The sequence below is a fragment of the Euleptes europaea genome, chromosome 2 (genome assembly GCF_029931775.1).
Source record: "Euleptes europaea isolate rEulEur1 chromosome 2, rEulEur1.hap1, whole genome shotgun sequence".
In the NCBI taxonomy this organism is placed as follows: domain Eukaryota; kingdom Metazoa; phylum Chordata; class Lepidosauria; order Squamata; family Sphaerodactylidae; genus Euleptes; species Euleptes europaea.
This window is the reverse complement of record NC_079313.1, coordinates 48,149,288-48,170,036: the sequence shown is the minus strand read 5'-3', so window position 1 is coordinate 48,170,036 and position 20,749 is coordinate 48,149,288. Positions and strand designations below refer to the sequence as shown.

The window sequence follows — 20,749 nt, the reverse complement described above, 5'->3', positions numbered from 1 at the left end:
CATACTAAACATGTAACATGGCAACCTAAGAAAAAAACTCAAGAGATGGTATCCAAAGTTAAAATACACACACACATGAGAAAGGCAGCATGGTGTGTGTGGGGAAAGGAAATCAATCACCAAAAGTTGGATAAACAAGACAGACATTGCCTGACACTTAATGAAAGAGATGGTGCCAAATTTAAAATAAACACACACACACACACACACGAGGCAGCATGGTGTGTGTGGGGGAAGGAAATCAACCACCAAAAGCTTGGACAAACAAGACAGACATTGCCTGACACTTAATGAAAGAGATGGTGCCGCATGGACATTCCTTGAGAAGGATTCCCGCAGACAGGGAGCGACCACAGAAAAGTGAATGTGTTTAACAGCACTCATAAATAATAGAGGATCTAATAGTGCCAACAAACTGTGAATCTACTCTGAAGGACATGTGCAACCCTACCAAATACTGGTTGACCACCTCCATGGTCCAGCAAATTACCCACCAACTACCTACTACCAACTACCTACCAATGGCTACAATTCTAAAAACACTGAGTGAAATGCACCTTTCTTCCATGTAGACCAGGTAAGGATTGCTCCCATATTTTGTCTGGGTTGAGTTTCAATTTATTAGTGCCTATTTATCACATTACCAACTTCAACCACAACTTTGCAAAATGAAGACTTAACTCATGATTTGCAATCTAATGCTTTACTATGGGCTTGGGTGTGCTCAGTGGGATTTTTAATTTAGGTCTAAGGTCTACTACTGGCCCACGAGGGGAGGACCCGCCCAGCATCTTCCTTTCCGGAACGGGAATGCCCCCCCCCCAACACAAGGTAGTACTTTCCCACAGTTCAGAGGAAAAAACAGGCAATGGAGGAGAAAGACAGAGATAAGACTCACAATCCCTGTGGTTTGTCCTCTCCACTGCTTACTGGAACAAGGCTGAGAAGACAGGCAACGAGGCCTTAAATAAGCCCAGGGGGCGGGGCGACGTCCGCATGACCACGACACCCATCTCACATCATCCTGGGTGACGGCATCCTGCCCCCTGGGCCAATCACAGGCCAAAACAAGGGAAGGGGCAGGCAGCAAACACCCGGCCACGCCGGCTGCTGTGCAGGAGTGGCAGGAAGAAGCGCGGCCCAGCATGTTCCTTTCCAGAACGGGACCGCAGCCCACCGACCACAACCGGTGGGCCAGGTAAGTCCTGGCCACATGATTTCTTTTTCTTTCAACAGCAGACAGCTATACACCCTACAAGAAACTGCATTTGAAAGTCCCCTCAGTTTCAAAACCAGCTTGTCATACAGCATTAATTATCACTGTTTGAGAAAAATATGAAACCAAATATTTAAACATTAGTTTCACTGTTATTTGTATCCCACCACTGTGTGTGTGTTTGGGGTGACATTCTGTTTTCTCTTCCACAGAATGGGAACCATGTCTCAACGCAGAATGTGATGAGACTAATTACAGATCACTTTGAACACTAAACACCTTTACAAATGGTAAATAAGCACTCTTAGGTAACAGTTAAAACCTATGGATGTCTTCCCATAACATTACAATACTTCACTTAATGCGTACGAGAAGGTTTTCAAACTTCATGCTTCAAAACACTTCCTACGACAACTAAACTCAGTGAGTCAAGTTATTTTGTTTCAGTGTTCAGAAAATAAAAAGCTCCTTACCTTCCTGCAGAGGCTTAAGCAAAACCAAGACAGATTGGGACATCTGTTCCTTAGATGTTTGTTCAATCTGCTCCAGAAAACCCAGAACAAGCTCTTTTGGATTGCACAACTGCAAAAACAAAAACAAAAAAAGGGGGGGGGAGTCATTCCAATATGCTTGTAATGTTTATTTCCAACATCTTATGGTAACCACCACTACCATCTATAAGATGACAAGCATTTGAAAAACCAGTATATTTTGCATGATAATGCTGACACTTTGGAGGGGATTCAGGTTTCAGGCGCAAGATGTTTTTCATCTTACAAACATTTACAAACAACTCTTATTCACATTCACTCAAGCCTATGCTGCTTCACAGCTGCATGAATATAAAGATTTTTCTACCAAAAATGTAGTTTGCACAAAACCAACTTTCTAGTTAATTATCCCTTAAATAATATATATCAGCCTGAAAACATCCTTCCCTGTATGTATAAACTTACCGGTAGGTGTCAAATCCCCCATACCCCAATTGAAAGATCTTGAGTTTCCACTATTGGGAAAAGCTCAAGCAAGGCTAGGACTTTAATGGATCTCCAGGAAGAAGAGATGCAAACCAGTGCAGCAGCCTCCAGAAACCCTTTCTTTTTTCAGGAGTAGCTGGTATCACAGAACTGCTTTTGCCTAATATGACATTCAATCTATGAGGCAAATGGAGATAACAGAATTCTGGACTTTGCCACTTTAAACTCAGGCACAAAGGGTTACATGTTTTAGAAATCCACTAAGTTAAAAGCTCCTTGCATGCAGTAAACTAGATTAAAGAGTGGGATATACTAAATTTATCTCTTTAAAATGCTAGATTACTATATGCTGGGAGCTTTCCATGTGGGAAAGCGTTCCTAATTTGACCACAGTCTGGAGCTCTAGACTACAGAATTTCACAGGTAAGCCCTATCCATCCGGTCCCTTGTCTCTTCCTTAAAAGTGCTTCTTTAGCATTTGTTTCCCAGCTCAGTCCCCAGGCACACACGCTGAAGGATAACCATTCTCCCTGTTCTCAAACAATTCTACCCATTCCACAGAATCCTAAGCATTTCTATCTTTTTAAAACAGATATTATCTAAACCCACCAAAATGTCTGTCATCTTTACCACCACTGAAGGGCAAAGCTAAAGGACATCCTTTATCACTGCACACAATAGCTGAAAGAGCATACGTTGTGACTCACCTTCACCAACTTATCTAATATTTTCTTGCAGCGATCTCTCTCAATGTCATCTTCTTTATAGTCATGTATACATCTGATCAGAGGACCCACAAGATTCCAGCCCATGCTTTTGACAATAACCTATACAAAAGATTTCAAATCCCACTTTTCAGAAAAACAAACTGAGTGAGCACAGAGCTGAACTTTCAAAGTATTCCAGTGGGGACTGTTTTTGAAATATATCCCAAGCATCAGAGCTACTGCTAAATTCTTTCAGAGGATAGCCGTGTTGGTCTGCAGTAAAACAGATTCGAGTCCAGTAGCACTTTAGAGACCAACAAGAGTTTCAGGGTATAAGTGTTGGAGAGTCAAAGCTCCCTTCGTCAGACAAAGGGAGTCTGATGAAGGGAGCATTGACTCTTGGAAGCTTATACCTGGAAATTCTTGTTGGTCTCTAAGGTGCTACTGGAAGTGAGTCGAACTGCTAAACTGCTTGTTTACTGCATTTCTCTTCCTACCCTTTCTACAAAGTTCTCAGGATACTGTACAGGTTTCACCCCTCCTCCATTTTATCCTCCTAACAACCCTGTGGGGTGGATTAGATTAATAAAGAGTGACTGCTCCAAGGTGAGTGTCATGGCAGAGGGGCAAGTGGAACCAGTGTCCCCATTCCTAATTCAGTATTTGAGCCACTACAATACACTAGCTACATAATACCTTGCCTAGTTCTCACTGAGGTGCTAAGCCTGCATCTGCAATCTATCACTTCACACTCCAGGTGGTGGCAGTAATGACTCAATGATCCGCCATACAAAAACATTTCACCCACATTAAAAAAAAACCAGCACGTTAGGAAGAAAGGATCTAGCCTAGCCTTGTCCTGACATTCTAGTTGCAGAGGGCACTTTTCCAAATGGAAAAGCATTCAGCCATGTGAGTCCTACCAGCAGTCTGAACTGATACACTCCAGACACAGCGTCTACCATCTCAATGAGATCTAGGTTCAGTGCTTCAGCATTATAGCCTGAAGCTGAAAGCCCATTATTTATTCTCTAAATGCCGGTGGTTCATATGAATTTTGCATCTTTTAATTCTCTGTCTTGGATAACATTTCTATTTTAGGAAATAGCTCCAACCAGGCTATACAGCTTGACATATCCCCTATCAACAGCTTAGACTAGCAGGCAGCTGGTATAACAAAATAGCCCAAGCACTGATAACCTGAAATGTTCAGTTATGAATGGCCTTCTGTATTACAGTAAGGGCTTAGAAAACATTAAATATCATGCACTTATTTAATAAAACAGCTATTACTTTGATTATCTCATTCTTAAACAGGAGACACATTTCTATCATGCGTTCAAGTTTTCAATTCTTGCAGCTCTATTTATCAACTCTTGGCTTTGGTACAGGTAGCTGAGTGTGTAGTTTTAACTCACCTTGTTTTTCTCATTTTGAATTATTTCTAATACTTCAGTTATATACCCCTCTTCCAAGCACCTCTTTCCTGCAGCTTGGAAATGGTAAAAATCTTCTCCTTTAAAGTCCTCCTCAGCCAGTATTTGCTGCAGTGAGAATTTATAAAATGAGAATAATTTATAAAATCGATTAGAAACAAATTGCATAACTTGACACAATGCAATTACATATCAAAATTAAGGCGACTCTTTAGTTGTACATAGACATGACATCAACTCCAGAAACATGCCATCTGTCTCAGTATTTCTTCAAAAGTAGTCTGAAAGATAGTGATACTTACGTCTACCCGCAAAGCTTTAACACAAAGGGGGCAATCCTAAGGACATTTTCCCAGGAGTAAGCCTCCCTGAATAGCATGAAACTTACTTCTGCATAGACCTTTTCAGGATTGCTGCCAACGTACTGTTGTACCACATGAACACACCTGAAGCTGCCTTATACAGAATCAGTTCACTGAGACGCATAGGATCTCAGGCAGAAGTCTCTCACATCATTTACTGCCAGGTCCTTATAACTGGAGAAACTGGGGATTGAAACTGAGACCTTTTGCGTGCACCCACTGAGCTTCACCACCTCCCCTGAAAAGCAGGTACTTACACATCTTTGTATTACGTCTCGAAATTCTTCTTCTGCCATTATTTTCTGATCTTCAAGAGCTCTGCCACAAGTTAAAGAACATACCTGAATGAAAAATACTTTATCTGATCATTCACTTATCAAATGCTCAATCTAAAGATACTTAACATCAAGCTTCAATGCATTTAAACTTAGAGCAGTCAAAGAGTCTTGCGGAGTACCCTGACAAATTAAGATCATAATTATTCTACCACAGCATTATCAGATTTCAACTCAACAGGTTTTTCTCCAATTGGCAGTAACTTGGGGCCTACAAACACCACCCCTTGTGGCGGATGCATCTGCTGCCACATACAGAATTTGACTTTTGCCAAACTACTGCAAACACCTTCCAAGCAACTTTCTTTCCCCCCTGTTCTTACACCGAGGTCGAACAATAAAACCATAAAACATAAATAAGACCCATCTCTAAAAACACCCCCCTTTGTCTCTTCTCCGCAGCCTCCAGAAAACGAGCAACAAAATAAGTACGCTGAAGGTCAGAGTTCTCTAAGAGGAACTGAACCTTTTGCTCCAAAGTTGCTCAAGAAGATGTGGACCATTTGTTAAAACATGGTATAATCCATTTTTGCCTAAGTTGGTATACGTAAGGACAGTGCAAAAGGATATGCACCAAGGACTCCACTGACTGATGAGGGCAGGGACAAAGCTGGTCTGAAAAGGGGATCTTTAGCATAAGGCCCAGCAAAACCATTGAAAAAGGGCAATTAAATCTTGAACGCATAAAGATTCTACATAACTTTGGATTAACCAGAGAATCCATGTAGGAAGGAAGATTACCCTTAGATAACAGGCCCAGGGCAAGTGGAGAACATGTCCTCAGAGCATCAAAATGAGTGTTATCTCTAGCATAGATCAATGTGGCCACATGTTTTTTACATTGATCTACAGAAGAAGAGTAAAGGTCTTCCACCTTCAGATTTACAAGTGATAGCTTATGTTCAAAATGCTGGAGCCAGGGAGCCTTATAAGAGTCCTTGAGGGTTAAGCTTACCAAGCTATCCTCTGGGGCCTCAAAAATAGATGAAACCAATAATTAAAGGCACATACCCAGGCACAAGCTTCTATTGAGCTAAGACCAAACTCATAACGAAGGGATCATTATGAAATGCACCTGGGGAGCCCTCCAATTGCTTGAAGGAATGAGGACTGCACTCTATTTATGGAATTGTCTACAGCAGAAATCCATATAGGGGCACTGTACAAAAGTTGTGACATCACTATTGAGTTAAAGACTCTAATAGCTGCTGGGATATAATGTGCCCCATTAGAGGGGGGAAATTGCAAAATTCCCTTCAGAGTAGCCGTAGTGAAGGGAAGGCCATTCCCTTCAGAGTGGCCAACTGTTTATGACATCTCCAGGACAAGGTGGAATGAAATAGGACACCCAAATACCGAAACGAGGAAACCTGGGAAATCTTCTGCCCATTAATTATCTATGTCTCTCCTTTGGTGGCAGAGCGAGAAGCAAATTTATTTCCAAGCAGCATATCAAAAAGGAATGTGTGTGCAGAAAATGCATATAGCTAATAGCTATAGGGTGAAGCATATGGAAGTCAATAAGTTGTTCCATAGTTTTAATGCTTAGGCTCAGTGCAGCCACAATCATCAAAATAACAAAAGACTCCTATGCAAACTATTGCTCACCACTTAAACTTCAATGCATCATCTGTGACTCACAGCCCTTCTTGATTAATGGTATTTCCCTTTCAAGGGCTTTAGGTGTCAGGCCTTTCCTTGCTTACAGGCAGCCCCCAACTTCAAACAGCTTCTCACCAACAACCCTGGATCACCAAACAGAGGCACAGACCCAGGAACCAAACCCTAAAAGATCTAGATGTCCCCTTTGTCCCCATATGTGTGTGTATAAAGTGCTGTCAAGTCGTAGCCAGCTTATGGTAACCCAGTAGGGTTTTCAAGGCAAGAGACTAACAGAGGTGGTTTTCCATTGCCTTCCTCTGCATAATGACCCTGATATTTCTTGGGGGTCTCCCATCAAAGCACTAACCAGGACCGACCGTTCTTATCGGGCTAGCCTGGGCCATCCAGGTATGGGGCTCCTCCACTTGTATGTCATCCAATTTAATTTAATATATGCCATCACGTGCCAACAATCATAGAATCGGAAGGGACCACCAGGGCCATCCATTCCAATCCCCTGCACAATGAAGGAAATTCACAACTACCTCCCCCCACCACACCCCTAGTGACCAGAAGATGGCCAAGACGCCCTCCCTCTCATCATCTGCCTAAGGTCACAGAATCAGCATTGCTGACAGTTGGCCATCTAACCTCTTCTTAAAGATCTCCAGGGAAGGAGAGCTTACCACCTCCCGAGGAAGCCTGTTCCACTGAGGAACCGCTCTAACTGTTAGAAAATTCTTTCTAATGTCTAGATGGAAACTCTTTTGATTTAATTTCAACCCGTTGGTTCTGGTCCGACCTTCTTGGGCAACAGAAAACAACTCGGCACCCTCCTCTATATGACAGCCCTTCAAGTACTTGAACATGGTTATCATATCCCCTCTCAGTCTTCTCCTCTGCAGGCTAAACATACCCAGCTCCTTCAACCTTTCCTCATAGGACTTGGTCTCCAGACCCCTCACCATCTTTGTTGCCCTCCTCTGGACACGTTTCAGCTGTCTACATCCTTCTGAAATTGTGGTGCCCAAAACTGAACACAGTACTCTAGTTGAGATCTAACCAGAGCAGAGTAAAGCGATACCATCACTTCACGTGATCTGGACACTATACTTGTGTTGATGCAGCCCAAGACTGCATTTGCCTTTTTAGTTACCACATCACACTGCTGACTCATGCTCAGTGTTTGGTCTACTAAGACCCCAAGATCCTTTTCACACACACTACTGCTCAGACAAGTCTCCCCCATCCTATAATTTATGCATTTGATGTTTCCTACCTAAATGCAGAACTTTACATTTGTCTTTGTTGAAGTGCATTTTTATTAGTTCTAGCCCACTTCTCCAGCCTGTCAAGATCATCCTGCATCTTGGCTCTGTCTTCTATCGTATTTGCTACCCCTCCCAATTTAGTATCATCTGCAAATTTAACAAGCATCCCCTCTATTCCTTCACCCAAATCATTTATAAATGTCCTTCTACTGTCTACATTGGACAAACCTGTTGATGTCTGCACGAGAAAATCACAAATCAGACATAAGAAACAGCATCAGATACAAAGAAACGGGCTCTAATTCACAAAAAGTTTATGCTGCCGCACAATTGTGTTCGTTTTTAAGGTGTCAACGGACTCCCGTCTATTTTTCTTCCTTTCGTTCACTTGTTCTAAGAAAGTCTCAACCTTGGGTTCTGGAATCAGGGTTGCAGTAAAACAAGGGTTCGCGGGGGAGAGGGAGGCCCAAGATCCTGATCAAGAAAACAGTTTATTTGCAGCTGCTGACTCAGAGGCCCTCATGGGCAGAAATCTCTGAGTCCCGATTATACTGGGGAAGAGAGATTGATCCAAATTCAAGTTATGACGATACACCAACAAGTTGTGCATATCTGACTGTATTACAAAGGCGACTCAGCACAGTTGCAGTTTCACCCAGTTTCTCCTATCATTGTTGATCGTTCACTCTGACACTCCAGGACTCTTAGCCCAGTGACCCATTGCACAGAGGAGGCTTGTGGCTAGGCAGAGATTCCTTCCCTGGCAGTCTGGAAGCCAATTATTGCCGGGAGATCTCTGGGGTACTGTCACATTAGATTGCGTGCTCAGCAATCCCTGCAAATAACCCTACGCCCGTTGACACAGGAGGAAATCCCACTGGCCTGCGCGAGATCTGGCCTCCGGCTCAGCAGAGACGGAATCCCGCTACAAAAAAAAACTCCCAACGAAGCTGTACCTTAGGCAGGCCACACACGCTGACCTCAGAAGACGGCCGGCTGCCGAGTCACCAGGCAGGAGGCTGCCGCGAGCCCGCCTCCCCCGCCTTCCCCGCGCGGCGCACTTCAGCGGCGTCACCGAAGCTGCCCGTCGCGTCTCTCAGCGCCGTTGACCTCAGGAAAGGCTTCCGCTCCGGCCGGGCTCCCCCATTGGCTCCCTCCGCAGCCTCCTCCTGCCACTCTCCCGGCTTCCCGAGCTCCGCCTCCTCGCCAGCCGCGGCGCGTGAGAGGTCAGAGGGGAGGAGGCCGGCGAGGATGGCGGAGGAGAAGCCGCAAGGCGCCGCCGCCGCCGCCGCCAAGGGCCGAAGCCACCGCAGGCGCTCAGGTGAGTGGGTGAGTGGGTGTAGCGAACCGCCGTCCCCGAGGGGCCAGGCTCGGACAGTAACACTCTCCGTCCCGTTTTTGTGTTGTGGGGTTTGATCTAAAGCAGCGTGGGTCGGTTTGTAGCCCTGGTTTCTAGAGTCTTCGGGTTCCGCTGGTTGGCCTGCTCCTGTGCATCTCTGTGTGTGTGTGAAGTGCCGTCAAGTCGCTTCCGACTCATGGCGACCCTAGGAATGAAAGTCCTCCAAAATGTCCTGTCTTTGACAGCCTTGCTCAGATCTTGCAAATTGAGGGCTGGGGCTTCCTTTATTGAGTCCGTCCATCTCTTGTGGGGTCTTCCTCCTTTCCTGCTGCCCTCAACTTTTCCTAGCATGACTGTCTTTTCCAGTGACTCTTGTCGTCTCATGACGCGACTAAAATACAATAGCCTCAGTTTAGTCATTTTAGCTTCTAGGGTCAGTTCAGGCTTGATTTGATCTATAACCTACTGATTTGTTTTTGGTTTTTTTGGCAGTCCACGGAATCCGTTAACACTCTCCTCCAACACCACATTCCAAAGGAATCTATTTTCTTCCTGTCAGCTTGCTTCACTGTCCAGCTTTCACACCCATACATAGTAATAGGGAATACGATGGCGTGAATTAATCTAGTCTTGGTGGCCAGTGACACATCCTTACACTTCAAAATCTTTTCTAGCTCCTTCATGGCTGCCCTTCCCAGTCTCAATCTCCTTCTGATTTCTTGGCTGCAGTCTCCCTTTTGGTTGATGGTGGAGCCAAGGAATAGAAAGTCTTGAACAATTTCACTTTCCTCATTGTCAGCCTTAAAGTTGTGTAATTCTCCTGTAGTCATTACTTTTGTGCATTTTTACTCAGAAGTAAATGTTATAGGGACAGCCAGGCTTTCATAACCCCAGTTTAATTTGTGTTCCTTAAGGGGGCTGTCACAGGAGCAGCAGTAGTAATAAAGTTGGCAACCGTACCAGTGAGTGAATTGGTCCGGTCGGGTGTATAAGTCTTGTTTATTTCGACAGTGCCCAGAGTAGCGCTCTTTATATAGACTAGCTGCAATCCCTGTGTGCAAATAATATTGCTAATGTGGTTTAGCTGCCCATAGCATTCATGCAAACAGAAGTGTAAAACTCATCTTTCAGTAATTATTGAAGTGGCCAGATGTGTGCATTAAAATGTTCTTAGTGTCTTAATCTGCACTGTGTGTATTTATTTGTTTAAGATTTGTATCCCATCTTTCTCCTAATCGACAGGACTGTGCCGCCTATGCCTGGCCTTGGAGCCTTGTTTTGTAGGAACGATGGGCAAGAAGGATGTGTTTATACCTGATGAAAGTTCAGTCTGAAAGTTGATAGCCATCAGCCAGTCATACTTACACAAAAGTTTACCTTTGCCATGTAGAAAGCAGTACATCGAACATGCTTCAGTATTTGAATAGAGGTGGCACTTCATTCCCAGCCATGTGTGCAGCCTAATCTTCTATTCCTAAATTATCTGAATAATAGCATCTTCTTAGGGTAATGTTAGAGGTGCCAGTGCTTATATCACAAAATGTGTTTAAAGTGCTTCTTTGGAGAAGACTATTAAAGGTCATCCTAGAAGTTGGCTGCTACCGCTCTAGGTATTCCCAGCAATGTTTTAAGAGTTTGGAAATGTTATAAAAAATACTGTTCACACTTTCTATGTATTCCCACCGATGTATTAAGAGTTTGAAACTGTTATAAAAAATATGTTCGTACTTTGTTTGGTCCCTTTGTTTGGCCCCAACAATTTTTTAGCCGTAGTATCCAAAAACCCTTTTAAAGCAATGTTTTTTATAACATTTCCAAACTCTTGATACATTGCTGGGAATACCTAGTGCGGTAACAGCCAAAGTGTACGATACAGCTTATATTCTCCGTACCTTATATGGAGTTAATCATTTGGTTATGTGTTGTTTTTATGCATTTTTTTTAAAACCAGGAAATAAACAGACCAAGTTTTTGAAGATTGAAGATGCTACACACAGGTATGATATATTTAGGGGCAATTCAGTACTCTTTTGAAAGGGATGTTTATTTGTAGATGAGCTGAAAGGTCTCCTATAAGGCAGTTTTTTCACATCCACATTTTTTTAACCGATAGTAATAGACCTACATGTGTTATGAAAGGAGAAATAAAAGGGCCACATCAATCACAAATAAAAAGTAAGGCCAAGGCTGATGGTGCAAAATAAGGTAAAAATATATTTTATTACTCAGTTAAAATTCCCAAATTTCCTCCCGTGTTTTGCCAAGAGGCTTTTTCAGGGAAATCTTTTTTCTTTTTCTTTTTTTGGGGGCAAAATCATTGCAAGGCTAACAGGTTCTCCTGAAGAAGCCTCTTTGGCAAAACGCGTAGGGAATTTTAAATATATACATATTTTTACCATATTTTACAGCATCGGCCTTGGCCTTATATTTATCTCATGAAAACTTGCCAGCAATCTGGTAAAAGTGATCACTTTGGGGTAGGATCCTTGGGTTTCTGTACTGAGGTGGGGAAGGGAGCACGGTGTGTAAACCATGGTTTTAAGGATGCATCTAAAAGTGACAAGTCATGGTTTGGAACCTAATATATGTTTAACATAAACCATGGTTTCAAAGTATTGCCCACACAGACAAACATTTGTTCTCTTGTAGGAAAGCAGCACTCGAGGCTGCTATTAGAAAGAAGATTGAATATGAGAGAAAAGCCTTGCGTATTGTTGAACGTCTGTTGGAAGAAGACATTACAGATGAGTTCTTTGTGGATTGTGTATGTTCTCCTTTTATACTAGTATACATTTGTTTTATTTATTTGGTACATTTTTATCTTACCCTTTCTCCAAGGAGCTAAAGAGGGCATACGTAGTTCCCTCTTCCTCCATTTTATCCTCACAACAAACCTGTGAGGTCTGTTACGCTGTGAAAATGACTGGCCCAAGGTTTTTCCCTTCCCCCTTCTTTTCCCTGTTTTGTTGATTAATTCTTGCCTCCCCCCATGCTGTTTCCCTTAGTATTAATTTTGGTTGTTCATTCCTTCCCCCTTGAGGTACAACACCAAGTTAAACAGAGGTCGGCATTTAAACAACTCTCCTGTAGGGATTTAATATGGTGCCATGGATTTGGAGAGAGTTATTCAGTGCTATTAGAAAGTTTAATTGTTGTTGAATTATATTTTTATTCTGTTGTAAGCCACCTTGAGCCCGACTTGCTGAGGAGGGCAGGATATTATTATTATTACCCTGTAACCTTCAGGGCAGAGTGGGTCTCCCATACCCTTTTCAGGAAAATACTTAAGATTTTGACAACATGTCTTAGTGTATTATACAGCTAATGGCCCTGATCCAAAGAGTGTTAGGCTACAAGCCTATGCACACTTTCCTGGCAATAAGCCCCATTGAGTAAAGTGGAATGTATTGTGAATAGAAATACCTAGGATTGTAGTCTTGGTCATGCTTAATTGCCATTTGAAATCAAAGGGACAAATTGTGAGCCTGTGACTTAAGTCCCTTTGATTTCAATATTCATGAAGTATGTTGCACATCAAGGAGAAGACAGCAAAGCTGTGACTAACAAAAGATACAATTTGCCTTATTTAAGCTATATTCTATGTTTGAAGGTATATTTAAAATGTTTATACTACTATTTTTACATCAGGCCAATAATCTTTTCTAGATCTTAAAAAGTTCTAACAGAAATAGGACACAACTTAGAAGTTCTTTTTCATGCCACTTTCGTCATTACAGCAAATAACTTTTGACAACTTAAATAGTCGTTAATATAAGCATGAAGAATGATGGCAGCTGGGAAAAATGCATCATTATGTAAAATACCTTAAATTGTCTCTCGAATATCTGTTATTATCAAGGAAAAGCAGATGGCAAGACTTTGTTTTCATTTTTTTAAATACAAAATGTTTTAAAAAGATATTCTTCCTATTTCATCATTTGCTGTTCTTGTTCCTTTTTATGTGTTTATACTTTAATTTTTTTTCTAAATCTCCCCTTTCAATTCTGAATTTTAACCATTACATGTACTGCCTGGTTTTGAGAAGGTTTTACAGAAATAACTCTGTTGTATAATTTCAGGGGAAATGTATAACACCTTCCCACTATAATGATGTTGTGGAAGAACGATTTATCATCAAGTTATGTGGCTACCCTATATGTCGAAAGAGGCTAGAAAATGTAAGTCTGAATGTTTGACCCACCATTCAATTGTTAAGTAAAACTTTGCTCAGTTCCTATTGTGCAAGAGCTACTGGAAGATCAAGCAAAGATTTTTCATTTCTGATCAGGGTTGTTGTGTACAAAAATCAAAAGGTCGTCATTACCGTGCAGTTGCGATGAGCAGTATGATTGATCAAATATCATTATCCGGGTGGTGGTGGTTATGCTGAGATATACCTTACTCTATACTTCGTAAAAGTGTAAACACAAGATGGGATACAGTCAAGTTAACATAGTCCAAAAGCTACTTATTATCACTTCCTTGTGTTTCCATTTGCACGAGAGCCCTTGTGTGACTGTATATATTCCATGGGATCCAACCTTTTGAGTGGTTTCTGTATTATTTTTGGTCATCCTTCCATGCTGCCACTATGCATTTTGGCTAAAGCACCTGAGATTCAGACCTGCAGTTTGTGCAGGTTCACTGTAACCTGCTGCAATGGATCCATGACATTGACTTCTGTATCAGACCAAATGCCTTTGATTTGCTGGCTTATAGTATGCTCTGAAGTTTGTGTTAAATGCTTGTGTTGAAAAACTCACCTACACGCAAATGCAGAGAATCAAGCATCCACAGAACACTATTTAAATACAGCATTTGTACCTTGCCTTTGTACTAACATTGGCACCTGAGGCAATTTACACAGTTTTTAAAGTAGTTCAAAATGATGAGAATTCTAAAGAATACATAAGAGTAAAGACAAGAAAATGGGGAGAGGTCTCCTTTAGCCCAAGCCACTCCTTCTGCTGTGCTGCTGGGGTACTGGAGAGGAAACAGCTGTAGAATCCCCAACTCATCCTTTATGCCGTGACTGTAACTCCTTAATGGCTGCAATGAATCTGGAGGGTAACTTCCAACCACTATGTAGAAGGCAATTATGCAGACAATAAGAACATAAGAAAAGCCCTGCTGGATCAGACCAAGGCCCATCACGTCCAGCAGTCTGTTCACACAGTGGCCAACCAGGTGCCTCTAGGAAGCCCCCAAACAAGGCTACCGCAGCAGCACCATCCTGCCTGTGTTCCACAGCACCTAAGATAATAGACATGCTCCTCTGATCCTGGAGAGAATAGGCATGCATCATGACTAGTATCCATTTTAACTAGTAGAATACCCTTTTCCTCCATGAACATGTCCACTCCCCTCTTAAAGCCTTCTAAGTTGGCAGCCATCACCACATTTGGGGGCAAGGAGTTCCACAATTTAACTATGTGTTGTGTGAAAAAATACTTCCTTTTATCTGTTTTGAATCTCACCCTCCAGCTTCGGCAGATGACCCCGCGTTTTAGTATTATGGGAGAGGGAGAAAAACTTCTCCCTGTCCACTCTCTCCAAACCATGCATGATTTTATAGACCTCTATCATGTCTTCCCTCAGCCATCTTCTTTCCCAGCTAAACAGCCCTAAGTGTTTTAACCGCTCCTCATAGGGCAGTTGCTCTAGTCCCCTAATCATTTTGGTTGCTCTTTTCTGCACCTTCTCAAGCTCTGTAATATCCTTTTTTAGGTGTGGTGACCAGAACTGTACACAGTATTCCAAGTATGGTCTCACCATAGATTTGTACAAGGGCAGTATGATATCAGCAGTTTTATTCTCAATTCCTCATCAATTATGACCAGCATGGAATTTCCTTTTTTTACAGCAGCCGCACACTGGATTGACATCTTCATCTAGCTATCCACTACCACCCCAAGATCCCTTTCTTGGTCTGTCACTGCCAGTACAGATCCTATCAGTGTATATGTGAAGTTGGGATTTTTTGCCCCAATATGCATCACTTTACACTTGCTCACATTGAATCTCATTTGTCATTTTAATGCCCATTCTTCCAGTTTGTAGAGATCCTTTTGGAGCTCTTCACAGTCCAATTTTGTTTTAACCACCTTAAATAATTTGGTGTCATCTGCAAACTTGGCTACTTCGCTGTTCAACCCCAACTCCAGGTCACTGATGAACAGATCCCTGAGGGACCCCACTGCTCACATCCCACCATTGGGAGAACTGACCATTGATTTCTACTCTCTGCTTCCTATTTTTCAGCCAGCTCTCAATCCATAAGAGGACTTTCCTCTTATCCCATGACTATGAAGTTTGCTTAGCAGTCTTTGGTGGGGGACTTTGTCAAAAGCCTTTTGGAAATCCAAATACACAGTGTCCACAGGCTCATTCCTGGATATCAGTGACCAGAGCCCGGGCTACAGTTCTTACAGAAGCCCCAACTGCTCCTCATTCTTTTTCATGGTGCTACCATAAAACTGGGGAGACAGAAATCACCACCTCGGTCATCAGTTGCTTATGCTTCTGTTGCATAGTTAGTTCTAGAGAGCCATGCTAAACTGGTCTACTTAGAATCCTACACAGGTGTGTTTAATGCGGCTTACTCCTAGGAAAGTGTTCTTAGGATGGCACGGTAAATTGGTAAAGAACAGGCCGGGTATAGAAATGCACAGATGAAGAGTCTAGTCTGCAGATATGGGTTCATGATTAAAAATAATAAATAAATGTAACATGGAGGAAATTGTTGTGTCTTTAAACACAAGCTATCATCTTTGGGATTTTAATGAACGTTCTCAGAATTTCCATTCATTTGAGAAGCGTGATTAAGGATATTATTGCAGTTTGATCAGCAAACCCAAATATAGAGCATTATTTCACAGAACAAGCCTGGGAAAGCTGTCATTTACTAACTTGCCAAAATATGTTTATTTTAAGGTATCAAATCAAAAGTACAAAATTTCAACAAAAACCAACAAAGTTTATGATATCAGTGAACGAAAGGTAAGCTGAAATACTGTTCCTGAATCTGTTTACTACATTGGTGCCATTTACAAAAAAGTCAGTCCAGGGCCACCGAGGCTGAAATATTAGCCAGATGCAGGGTATTCTGGCCATATTGTTCTTTCTGGCTTTCGTCGGCTGCTTCAGCTCCAGTGTCTTCTTTCAGTGCAGTGAAGGAAGATCCCTTCTTCACACCCAGTAGTTTATAGACCTTCACACAACCAACCTCTAAGCAAGGTTGGTGTTTTCTGTGGAATTTATTTACTTCACTGTGCTTTGGCTACGTGGCACAGAATTTATAAGCTCCACCCAACAAACCCAAATCTACGGAAAATACGATCTTGGGTCAGATTAGAGCCATCTGTGAACTAGAAAAATCTCCCAGAGTAAGTTGAATTAGGCATCATTTCAGGTTTTCAGCCCTTCACACAGGTTTGCTTGAAAAACTGGATTTCTAAGGGTTCCAGAGTCTGTGCCACATGCCAAAATCTATGCGGGTTTTCTGCTTCACTCAGGAAAACGTTTGTCTGGGGGAAAAAATCAGAATTTATCAAACTAAAGAGATAACTGTCAACCCTTTCTCTGTGATGTAGTAAATTTTTCAATACTTAGGTGAGATTTTAATATATCCCCAAAGTGAAATTGAAATGATGCAGCCTGCACTGGAAAAATCACACCTCGGTCAACCCCAAGGTGCAGCATTTTGTGTGCTTATTTATTTAAAAATGTCAGCACTACCTTTCTTATGTTTAAGCAGTGTGCATAAATCAATAAAAATGAACAATAAAAACCCTAGTAATGCCTCCCATAAAATGCAAAAGTGTGGGGGGGGGGCAATGGAAAAGCCCATAAAACATAACCTTAGTAGGTGCACAAAAACATCCAGTTAAAAGCTGGCTGAAAAATCATGGCATGCTTCCCCTGTGAAAATGTTAAGAAGCAGCATTCTTGCTCTCCTTTGGAAATAGTCAGTTTCTAAACTACCTGCTGCCTTGATCTTAATTAGCAAGTGAGTTCATGTGAGGAGAGCCAGTCCATCTCATATGTGGGTCCCAGAGTAGTTGTCCAAGTTAACTTCAGCACTAGTATACAAAAGAGCCTGTCTTTCCTGTTCTTGATTACTTACTCCACTCTTTAACTGAAATATAAAGCTTTGTGAATCTGTCTTTAATTCATTGATCCAAGCTAACAGATCTGTTGAATCTTGCAACACATTGATAATCTGCTTTGTAAGGAAAATATACTTTGTTCTTTTTTCTATTTGCAGTGTTTTTGCAGCAACTTTTGTTACAGGGCATCAAAATACTTTGAAGGTCAGATTTCCAAAACCCCGGTGTGGCTACGAGAAGAAGAAAGGTAACTGGATAACTAACAATGCAATTTCTGACTGTGTAAACCCTTTTCTTGGGAATCGATGGAAGGAACGAACAAAAGTGCAGGAGCAGGCTGTATTTTTTTTAATTGTCCTATATTTGAAGGTGTATTGTTTGCCAAAGGATGTGGCCTTTACCATCACAATGAAATAACTGGTTATGCTGACCATCTCTGAATTGATGGCCATCTATCTGATCGGCCATCTAATAGTACAAAATGCATTGCTTGACAAAGAGCATATATAGAAATCCTGTCTGTCATAACTGCCTTTTCTTAGACTACTGTGGTGTTTTTCCTGTGTTCACTTTATTACAGCTTCACATAAGCAACTGATCAACTGGATTCTGTGGTTGGCAGGGTTTATGCTTTTTATTTTACTTTGGTTGCAGTAGATTAAGATGCAGCATGGAAAAACGGTTATGGTGGAGCTGGAGATTCTGAAGCTGGCATGGTAGCAAAGCATATGAAATTAAAACTAGCATATAGTTGAACAGACTTGCAACAAGAATAATCTGGAATATTTGCTTCAGAAAAGATGTCAGTCCTGCTGCAGAGATGCAACTATTGATAGCTGTATTTTGGGGCTCTGGCTGAGGAACTGGTATAAACCTGACACTGGGTCACAAATCAGGAAGCAGCCTTAGAAATATGCAGCAGTTCAACGTTGATGTTAGCTGCTGTTAAGGGCTGACCAGGAACTGTGGTTTAAAGTGCATTTCAGATGCTGAATCACGATTAACATCAGTACTGACAAACAGTTTTAACTACCCATAAAGATGGGAAGGTAGAATATTTGCTCCAGGGAGAGAATTGTGTAGTTTGTGGCTGACATCCAGCTTGAGTCCTGCTGTGCAGGGGGAGGGCTGGGGCTATAAATATAAGTCTATATAAATAAATATGGGAAATGTGTGTGTGTGTGTAAAGTGCCATCAAGTCGCAGCCGACTTATGGCGACCCCTTTTGGGGTTTTCATGGCAAGAGACTATCAGAGGTGGTTTGCCAGTGCCTTCCTCTGCACAGCAACCCTGGTATTCCTTGGTGGTCCCCCATCCAAATACTAACCAGGGCTGACCCTGCTTAGCTTCTGAGATCTGATGAGATCAGGCTAGCCTGGGCCATCCAGGTCAGGGCAAATATGGGAAATACAGCCTAGGAAATACAGTTCCTGTTTTCTGTCATTGTTTGGCAATTAGATGTATTTGACTAGAATTGCAACTTGCAATTTGTCAAGTAGCCACTGGTTGTCACTATTTCACTATAATCTAAAAAAAGAAAGGTCAGACAGAATTTGAATGGTATATAAGGGAATTGTTGCATCACAGGCAGAATCCTGTTATGAAATCAGAAATCATTATTTTTTCAGAAATATAAATGTTTGGAACTCAAATAACAAATGTGTGATCAGAACTTTCAAGCCACATTTGTTTGTGGAAAAACCTCTGAGACTACTGAGTAATTTGAAAGTGTACCACCAGGGTTTTTTTGGGGGTGTGTGTGTGTTTTATTTTATTTTTCTGTTTAAAATACAGATATTGAAGACGTACTCTGCCTGCTTCTGTAATGATAAGGGCATTGCAAAAGATAAAATTTTTAAAATCAGTGCGTCCCCAAAGGTCTACTTAAAGAATAAAGGTCCCATACCAGTAATAGTTTTGCGCAGCAAGGTTTTTTGCTCATGACTGGTGACCTGAAGGCAGCAATGGCCTGTGTCATTTTGGTGCATGAAGCGGAAAATCTAAATGGCAGCTATTTTTTCTAATGATACCCCAATATTAAACAGATGGTCTTCATGTGAGAGCAAGACTTACCATGTCTGCACAAAAAACTTTGTTTGGCAACCTCACATCCTGTCTTAGGCTACACATTCTTGGTTGCATCAAGAGATGCATAGAAATGCACATCTTCATCCATGCTAGGTGGAGGCTGTAAGTATTGCTTTTTAACATTATATTGGTAATCTACCTTCCATCCTGGAACGTAAGGCACCACACATGGAGTTCCTAGGCAATCTCTCATCCAGGTACTGAGCAGATCCAGTCTTGCTTAGCTTCTGCCAGTTACTGTATCCTGTGTTCTCCAACCATATTCATCTAGTTGTCACAGGGTACCTTCCTTTGTGCTGAGCTATGGAGGTGAAAGGTAGCTCTTTGATTCCAGATGCAGAAAAGTCAAAACTCCTTTCATAGCCTAGGTCCTCAACATTTTTGAGCCAGTAAGCACCTTGGAAATTCTGACATGGTGGTGGGCTGAACCACAAAATGGCTGCCGTAGAAGGTGGATACAACTATTAACCCAGAGGAAGTCCAAGTGCAGTGGAGAAGAGGGTAATTTAAAAATACACTGGGAAAGAAGAGAGAGAATAAAACCAACACTGTGGTGGCATCTGCTGCCGAAGCAACATTATTTTATTCTGCACAGCCAATCGTTTCTCCAGTGGTGAATCAGAAACCCTTCTGGGCACAAGCCCACCTGGCCTGTCTGGAAACACTTGCTGGACACCAGGTAAAGTGTCAATGGGCACCATGACACCCAGAGGCACCACATTGGAACCCCTGGCCTAGATTCTTTAGCTTCTTATGGCACATGAAGCTTCTCAAGTACATGGGGTAGTGCTTTCCCTTGGCTTGGCTGTCCAAAGGCTACTTGCATGTGTGGAGCTTCATTGATAAACCACAACTGGTGGAAGGTCCTGAGAGAATTATCTTAAACCTTTGTAAGAATTTTCAGCAATGGTAAATGCATGAAATTTAATTTAAAAACAACAGGCTGTGCAAATTATTTTGGAGCAAATTATTTATTCTTATGAAACAGCTTTAAATAAAATTTTAAAACATTTCAAAACATTTTACTAGCATGTTGACTGTATTGTTTAGTCTCTTGGAGGCAACTCCAGTGTGTAACAGGACCGCATCCAATCCACTTTTCAGCAGACCTGAGACAAGTAACTTGAATCAATGCAGAAATATTCTTGAGCTCTTTCGTAAGGGATATTTGTAGAGAATTTATAGCCTATGTTACCCGAATTGCTCTTTAATTGGGGAAATTAGCTGAGCAATCGGTAACTATGTATTTTTATAGCGATCTCGCACTCAACTATACCAGAATCCGTTTAATGAGACGTTTGAATAAAG

The 20,749-nt window shown here is 41.8% G+C and overlaps 2 protein-coding genes across 2 annotated transcripts in view; one reads left to right on the top strand and one right to left on the bottom strand.

The window, feature by feature from the left end:
* GLMN (glomulin, FKBP associated protein) overlaps positions 1 to 5,070 on the bottom strand; it is a 28,753-nt gene extending 23,683 nt beyond the window's left edge. Inside the window, exons 1-4 of the mRNA XM_056844568.1 lie at positions 4,956 to 5,070; positions 4,319 to 4,444; positions 2,901 to 3,020; positions 1,690 to 1,798 (exon numbers count right to left, since the gene is read on the bottom strand). Of these exons, the coding sequence (XP_056700546.1) occupies positions 1,690 to 1,798; positions 2,901 to 3,020; positions 4,319 to 4,444; positions 4,956 to 4,994 (394 nt within the window). The 5' untranslated portion in view covers positions 4,995 to 5,070. The remainder of the gene's footprint in view (positions 1 to 1,689; positions 1,799 to 2,900; positions 3,021 to 4,318; positions 4,445 to 4,955) is intronic.
* Positions 5,071 to 9,157: 4,087 nt separating this feature from the next.
* The window catches only part of RPAP2 (RNA polymerase II associated protein 2), a 70,868-nt gene continuing 59,276 nt past the window's right edge, over positions 9,158 to 20,749 (top strand). Inside the window, exons 1-6 of the mRNA XM_056844742.1 lie at positions 9,158 to 9,227; positions 11,197 to 11,242; positions 11,895 to 12,009; positions 13,325 to 13,423; positions 16,179 to 16,244; positions 17,512 to 17,600. Coding sequence (XP_056700720.1) covers positions 9,158 to 9,227; positions 11,197 to 11,242; positions 11,895 to 12,009; positions 13,325 to 13,423; positions 16,179 to 16,244; positions 17,512 to 17,600 — 485 coding nt within the window. The remainder of the gene's footprint in view (positions 9,228 to 11,196; positions 11,243 to 11,894; positions 12,010 to 13,324; positions 13,424 to 16,178; positions 16,245 to 17,511; positions 17,601 to 20,749) is intronic.